At 37.0% G+C, this 8,170-nt stretch overlaps 1 protein-coding gene across 1 annotated transcript; it reads right to left on the bottom strand.

The window, feature by feature from the left end:
• Positions 1-345: 345 nt before the first annotated feature.
• On the bottom strand, positions 346-8,170 carry LOC7461651 (uncharacterized). Its single transcript, XM_002300123.4, has 16 exons — positions 7,709-8,170; positions 7,507-7,608; positions 7,344-7,410; positions 7,067-7,248; positions 6,526-6,786; positions 5,366-5,449; positions 5,215-5,262; positions 5,055-5,119; positions 4,801-4,849; positions 3,407-3,656; positions 2,784-2,905; positions 2,442-2,522; positions 2,244-2,318; positions 1,498-1,703; positions 1,237-1,387; positions 346-802 (listed from the first exon to the last, which is right to left on the bottom strand). Exons 1-16 carry the CDS (start codon positions 8,105-8,107, stop codon positions 605-607), a joined length of 2,340 nt encoding a protein of 779 aa, XP_002300159.1. The 5' UTR covers positions 8,108-8,170; the 3' UTR covers positions 346-604.

The raw sequence follows: 8,170 nt of genomic DNA, 5'->3' as shown, positions 1-8,170 counted from the left end.
TTGCTTCACCTCTGCAATAGTTTTAGCTTCATGCAAGATAAGCTCCATCACACCTTCAGATGCTTTTGCTTTTTCTACATTTGTTCGCAATTATAGCATCATCAAACACATTTGCTTTGCGATCCGGCGGCAATGCATCTAGTAATACTTTATTTCTTGTATGTTCACCCATAATCATATAAACAACGTATAGCATCATAACATCATTAAAGAATTGACCATGAATCACATGGATTAAGAAATCCGTAGAACTATTTATGCTTCGGCTGAAGCTCCACCATGGCCGATTATTATGCTGTAATTCAACAAAAACTCAGCCCATAAAAGACCACAATTGCAAGTGGATGCATAGTAAACGGTTCCTTGTGTAAATATATCGAACCTAGATTTTGGTACAAAGTCAAGTCCTCTCACACAGTACGATTTCCAAAGAACAATCGGATGATCCTACTCAGATACAGTACAATTATTGCCTAAAATTTTCTCATATACCTGAGCGCCATTGTTGAAATAAAGAGCTTTGGTTTGGTTACTGCCATCCGCGCAAAAATCAATCCTTCGAACATATCGCAGGGCTTCACAAGAAGTACATCTTGGTCATATCTCATTTTAAACGTCTGATCTTCTTTGTTGAATCTATAATGCTTTGGCCTATTTCCTGGTGTTTGAACTTCAACAGTTTGTCAAGCTGACAGGCAGCCTCGGGGAAGCAATCCTCCTTCAAGCAAACTTCCGAACAAAGGCCAAAGAGAACCATGTTGATGTCTTCCTCAAGCTGAAGGCTAAACAGGTGGTTGAAGACCTGAAGATGAATAGCAGGATAAGACTCAGAAAATAGAAAATTTCTGACAGTGAAAACAAATAGCATTTTGTAATAACAAAGCCAACTCGGGCAGAAAGAGGGGGAAGAGAGAGACAATGCCGCAAGGTAGAAGAGAAAATGAGTATGAAATGTCCACACACAGGCACATTAAACATTTAAGAGGATACCACGTTAGCCCTTCAATACAAGCATATCCCGGATCTCACATCCACCTATTTATGAGCTCACCTTATACTACTATAAACCATCTTAGCCAGGTGAGGGTGGCTACAACTATTCTTCACTACTCTAGAACAGTCTAGACTCAGAAACAATGAAAAATGCATTCAGCTGCTAGAAACTCTAGAAACAAGTCCTTAGGACATAGACACGAAAATATTCTTCAATGAATGAAATATGAAAATCTTCCTCACCGCTTTCATCCTTGAAATAATTGTATCTTTAACAGCTGGGGACCTTGACACCAAATTGACAATGAAGAGACCTTGCTCAGAAAGGGTATCTTTTACAGTCAAAAGAAAAGACTCTTCCACAAAATCTGCAGCTGGACAGGCCATTCCTGAGCTGTACAGGTAAAAAGACGAAATTAAAAAGAGCACAAGATCCTAGAGCATGCAGCGACAATTGCTTAATTGATATATTCAAATGCAACGAATTACAATATTTAAACTTACCTCGAGTCTGAAGAGTCCACGTCAATGATAAGTATGTCAACTCTAGGTCTTCCTCTGCCCTCTGTGTAAGACACACTGCCACTTTCATCAGGTGAAGGCTTTGTACTTCCAGAAGCATCCTCAATTCCATGGATGGCAGGCAATCCATCAGCCACAGCGAAGTTTTTTACCTCTCTAACAAACCTTATCCCATCAGCAATATGTACCTACAATGATATAGCAAAATCATCACTTGAATAATGATATATCTTCTCTGTTTTTGCATGTCAAGAAATCCAGGAGTATAGTCATCAGTTCTTTTAGTCATCGCCAATTTTTCAAAAAACAATAAATAAATTTATGCTTTAATGATTAAATTGGACAAGTTTTATAGTATAGAGTGGCTCTAGATAATTGTAAATCATTGATGCTCTCACAATTCTCATCAGATCCCTGCAACGTTTGGTTTCTTTAGTAACAATAGTTTGTGATGCCATACCACAGCTCCATTATAGCTTCAAATCGATTCAGGATTAGCAAAACCAGCTCAAGTCTGTTAGTTTTAGTTCAAACAGAAAAGATGGTGTAGATCTTAAATTTCAAGTCTTACCAATCAAAATAAAATACAGAAAATCAAAACAATTTCAAATGCAGGAGGGCAGCAAGAGAAAGATCACAAAGAGAGGAGATCACCCAAGGAAAGATCGAACAGAGTACACACAAAAAGTAACAGAAAAGGCAGAACTTATAAGAAGACTCTAAAGTACCTTCAAACGTTCATCTTCTGCAAAACCAAAGTAATCCCTTGCAAGGCTAAGTACCACAGCATCCAACTCCACCACCTGTGGATCAGATGATTTGTCAAACCAATCCCGTCAAGTGATGATCTCAAAGAATGATGTCTATTATTGTTCCACCTTTCCCCTTCTGAGTTGAATGGGAATATTTTTAAATCATACAATTACCTCAATCTGCAAAGAAGGCATGCATCCATGGAGAAACATGGGAAGTAAGCCAGCTCCAAGACCGATGATAACAGCATTAACCTGAAAATAAAATGCTGCTAAACTTAACCAGTCTCAAGGGCAATCACCATAATCTCACACATAGGATAAGCTCTCTTATGCAGGAATAACAGTAGGTATGTTTAATTTCAGAACACCCATTTGGTTGAATAAATCATTTGTCAAACATAAGAGATCATGGATGGTTTGAGAAAAACAGTCTTTTTCACTTGAAACTGAATTATTAGAACATAGGATCATTTCAGAAAAAAAAGAAATTGAGAGAAGAACTGTAACACATACTGTTTTTCCAGTCGATTCCACACTTTCCAAATAAGAAGACATCAACGTAAAGCCAGAAACAATTCCCATATGATAAGAGCTGGCCATATAATCATGATATACCTTCAGTATCTTGCTTGATGCTACAATATTAAGAAGAACAACATCAAAGAGAAAAAAAATAAACAGAAAAAAAACATGGAAAACAAGCCAGTTCTTTATCAGGACAATGAAATGCAAGAGAAATAGCCATGAATCATATTGAATATGGTGAAGACAGCATATATAATTTAAAATGAAGTTAAGAGAGCATCCGTCTTCCTTATTCTGGCTCTGACAGCATTAAGAAGACCAATTTGGAAAAGAAATCATACAATAAAAAGGTTGGAGGTTTTAATTGCAACGTTTGTCATTCAGTTATTTTGAAATAGAAGACACTTTATCTAAAGAAACTTGTCATGGCAGTCATGCTTCAAGGTACAATAATTTGAACAAAACCAACAAGCATTAGAATTACATGAGACAAAAGAACAAATACAATCTGTTAAATAAGATTGATACTAAGATTAAAAGCAAACCCAAGTTAGCCAAAAGGCATAGCAGATTCTAAAATTGAAGCAGAAGTAACAGATATGAGTTATTACCATCATTCCGTTTCTGGCTTCCCTTTTTCTTCGATTTGGAAGAACTAGTTTTCTTCTTCTCTTCAACAATTTTATGAGAAGATTCATCCCTTGTAAGAAGAGCTTCAGACTGAACAAGACCCTCTGCTCTTTGGAAAACAAGGCGGCGGAATATCAAATCACTAGATGGAAAAGGACGACTGACATCATCAGCAACATTTTCATAAACCACGTCTTCAACAATTATTGACCCAGTTAATGAAGAGGTAACCTACAGAACGTAACCAAGGTTGAACTTGATGAGTCTACATTGGTTAATATGACATTGAGCATTTCTCGAGTTATGTTCTTCACTTGAATCGGTAAAAAATGGGAGACCAAATTAACCTAAACATCATTCCCTTTCTTCTTCATAACAAAAGAACTATCCTCATTCTCTCTAGAGAACTCTTTTCTCTCTATCCCAACAGGCATACCCCCATCACGACCTCTCTTTCTATCACCCACCACCACCCACAACTAGAGACCAGGCCCACCATCAAGTCTCCCCAGACCTTCTCCTTGGAAAACCCAAAAACTATTCTCCGTAATAAAATCTCCTTTTCTCTAACTATGCAGACACATCTCCACAACTCTGCTACCACTCTTTCGACCACCTACCCAAATCACCACTTCTTTATCTATGAGAGAAGAAAAGCAAGTACCGGATGGTCTTATAAAGAGCACGAGTCGCTCCACCTACAGCTTGTGCTTTTAAATGGATATTCAAGCATATTAACAGACCAAACCATTGTGTTATATCTCATTGCTATTCTCGGGCTGCTTGCCAAGCCCATTTTGTTTACAGTCGTTATTTATGCAATAGGTTGTGTTATTGTGTTCAAGCAAGATCCAGGGAATGCATTTTAAAATGCTGGTAAAGGATAAGCAAACCTGTATCAAATTTGCATAAAGCTTGGTGATGGTTTCTACAATGTATATCCTTTCCACTTAGTCTCTTAAAGTTCTAGGTTAGAATCCTAGTCCAATTTTTTTTCATTAATTCCTTTCTCACTCTAAAAGGATGAAATGATTATTTAATTTTGGAAAACTTGTCTTTTAATGACATAAATTATATGAGATACTCTGGATCATCAAGGTACAAACCATAATAACTGAAATGAATATGCAGGGTGGGTTTTATACTTTACATGAACAAATAAATTAAGAAAATCTACCAGTAGAGCTGATCATAGAGAGAAACTATGCAATAACTTTTCTTCCATTATTTACATTGGAATTTCGTTTCTTTTTTTTTCCTTTGTTTTGGAAAACAGCTAAAACCAAGTAAGAGGGTATTTAACTCACAAATGCCAGTTGCATGCGTTATCATGACCAAATAGAAAATGAAATAACATTATAAGAGACGTACAAACCTTATGCACAGTTTTTCGTTCTTTGATTCCATCACCTGCCATCATGAAACTGCAGACATGATGTTAAATTCAAGTGAGAAAGATCATAATTCATTGAATACATAATGACCTCCACACAAAAGGTTAATAGTTCTCCAGGAAAAAAAAAGGTTTGCAGAACAATAACAGTTCATTATAAGTTCTAAACCAAAACAAAGCTTTCTTTTTCTCATGGCAGCGAAGTTGTTAAAAGGAGAAAATTATGAGTAACATACGGAATTTGTGCTGAATTGTCATCTTTTCCAGGTGCCAACTGTTTAACCAGAGGAGATAAATCCTTCTGAAGAAAATCCACGAGTTAAGTATTTGTACAAATAACTTGACATAATTAAAGAGTTGACATCTCAAAAGATATGCCGAACTGAAAAGAAGTACCTGAATATCATCCATGCTGGCATTATTGTGGCTACTGTCCATTATAATCTTCATTCAAAACAAAAAATTTTGGTTAGAAGTTGTAGTTCCACAAATTTCATTGGACCGATATATCTTCAAGATAATCACAACTCTGATGCTAAGATGCTACCATTATTAAACGAGCTGCCTTTGAGCTTTCAACAACTAGCCACTGTCCTTCTTCTGAAGAGAAGAGCCATTCATGAGCTCGAGTCTGAAATCCCACATTCAGTTAAGTATTGCAAATAGAAAACAGCAATTGCCCAAATTGTGTTTGATTACTGAAGCTGAAACAAAATGAATTTAACAATAATGACATCCAAATTTTTAACAGTAATGACAGCCTACATCACATGCATGCACACTAATCTCTGCACTAGCATGTTTGCATGAAATTCACATAGAAAAAGAAATGGTAGAAGAAAATAAGATGAATAACTATGAAGATTAATACGTGGAAGCTTATTTCTGTAAGCCAAGCAATGATTTGCTTCTTTTTCTGTGTCCCAATTTTAATCAGCCCATCCATCCACCCAATAATCTCTAATGACCGGTTTAAAAAGGCACGGCGAGGCATACCCCTGAAAAACGTTTCCACTTACGAAAGTAAGAAATGTCAAAACAATTGAAAAATGAGGGGAGGACAAGTTACATCCCTGTCCAGTTTGATGGGTGTTTAGACCATTCTAGCTGGTAATGATTTACTAAGGGAGAATTGCTATTACTCTTTAGAGAACATTGCTTGGTTGCAATGGCATGATGTTCTGAGTTTGCAACCACAAGAATGCAGCTTAGAATTCTGAGAAGAACTCTGTACAGGTACTGAAATGTAAGATGTTTAAAATTGTCACCAAAGTCTCCCTTCCAGACCTCAATGCAACAGGACCTTATCTTGGCAATGAGTTTAGGACTACCATGATTCAGCTTGAATCTAAGGAAACATATTTCCCAAATTGACAACATGACTGTTTTGAGAAATATAAACAGGAAATGTATGTAATGTTAGCCGACAATGCGGACCAATAATTGCTCAAAGTAGGTTCCACCAATAGATGGCGGCATATATGTACCATTGCCGAGATAAGAATGGAACATCAAGGCACAAAGCAGTCATTTCCTTTTTCTTTCTTTTCTTTTCTTTTCTTTCTTTCTTTCTTTTTTTTTTTTTTTTGAGAAGGGCATTACAGAATTTTCTCCTAGAGAAGCAACCAAGCTGCATACTTTCAGATTAATAAACCAATAATTATAGTTTCCATGAAATGCATCCAAACAATATACTATTCAGCATACCTTTGGCACAATGAAAACCCCACAATGATAAGTGAATTGGCTAGAGCTTTCCTTGGCATCAAGAACTATGGCTTTGTAACTAAACCGGGAGTCGCCATTCCCTCCCAAAGTAAGCTGAAAACGACGACCTAGGCTAAGCTTTGACAAGTCACCTTTAGCTCCAATTAACAGATCTTCAAGAGAGTACAGTATATCAGGACCAATGGAATATTCTTTACGAATTTGATTCTCATTTTCAAGGGCTTCATGTAGACCAATAGCCTAAAAAGCATCGGCAACCATTGTCATACATCCATGAGATTTTTCTACCAGGAATTACACACAAAGTACCAAAAACAATATACAAAGCTTACAATAAAGGCAAACTATAAGTATAAATATTCCCTCACTAATACCATTTCAATTCAAGACTTAAATCATAAGTCTTAGCCCTCTTTAAAATCTAACACAGTCCATTCTGTAAATCTTATTTGCTCTATATTATTGTCATTGAAACCTATCATGTATAAAAAAAAAATACAAGGAAGCCACTTTATGATACCTGATTTCCAATACAATCAAGAGAAGAGTGATCAAACAATGCCGTTATGAAGTGCAAAGCACTAGAATTCTCTTTCTCAGCAACAACCATAAATGTACGCAGATCAGGCTTACTAGAAGGTTTCTGTGGTATAGCCTGAACACTCATTTTCCACCCAAACCGGAACTTAGAGAAGAGCAAAGCTGAAAAGGCAATGTTAAGATGTAACCTTAGAACTGAGACACATCCACATAAACAACAAATAAAATAAGAGAGCAATGGCAGGCAAAATGGATACCTAGAACATGAGATTCTGCAAGCGTCAGGCAAATAAACTTCCCTTCAAAATTCAACACTCTTTTCACCTGTTAATAAAATTTACTAGCGAGTTTAGTTTTCTCCAAAAACCAATGAAAATACACATAAAACAAATGTATGTACAAAGTTGAAGTTCAAGAAACCTCTGATAAATACTGGTTTCCCAACTTCGGGCCAAGTTCTGGCTCCATCAAAGCATCCAATCCCCCTTTATCAAGAACAACATCAAAGCTCTCATCTGCCAACTGGTAAACATTGTGATCAAATTTAGTGAACTAAAGAGGAGACCAGCAACCTAAACAGCAACAACATTAAAAAGAGAACGACAGGCCATTGGAACCATACCTGCATTTGAGTCATGTCCATGACACGCCACCGCATACCAGGCCGATCCCTCACATTCCTTCTCAACATATCAGAAATCACAACTTTCGAGAAATCAATATTCGTTATCTCCTTAAACCCTGCATCATACAAATTCTCTGACAGCTTCGAATTCCCGCAACCCGGAACCAGGATTTTCAGCAGCGGAGAAGAAGAAGAAGAATGGTTTTCATCATTTCCGGCGAGAAGAGAGAGGAGGGGATGGTGGAGCTCAGTCCACTCGGCGTACCACTCGAAGGAGTCATCAGTGCCTCTGATAGTGAAGAATTTGTCCCAGTTTTCTTTGCTTGTGAAGTCTCCTAGTGTTGTTAAGAGTTCCTCTGTTGAAGCTTTCGATGATTGTTTGTCTTTTTTTCCCATTTCTTGAGGCTTTGGTTTCTCTGTCTCTGCCTGGTTTGTTCGTGGAGTTTCTTGATTTCTCGA

Source organism: Populus trichocarpa, chromosome 1 (assembly GCF_000002775.5).
Source record: "Populus trichocarpa isolate Nisqually-1 chromosome 1, P.trichocarpa_v4.1, whole genome shotgun sequence".
In the NCBI taxonomy this organism is placed as follows: domain Eukaryota; kingdom Viridiplantae; phylum Streptophyta; class Magnoliopsida; order Malpighiales; family Salicaceae; genus Populus; species Populus trichocarpa.
The sequence above is the reverse complement of the archived record's forward strand: the minus strand, read 5'-3'. Positions and strand labels throughout refer to the sequence as shown.

Coding starts and splice junctions, on each gene's coding strand:
- LOC7461651 (XM_002300123.4), bottom strand. CDS start 8,107: ATGGGAAAAAAAGACAAACAATCATCGAAAGCTTCAACAGAGGAACTC. Junction 4,850..5,054: donor GACAATTCAGCACAAATTCC/GTATGTTACTCA, acceptor TCATGTCTGCAG/TTTCATGATGGCAGGTGATG. Junction 803..1,236: donor TTATTTCAAGGATGAAAGCG/GTGAGGAAGATT, acceptor ATTCATCTTCAG/GTCTTCAACCACCTGTTTAG.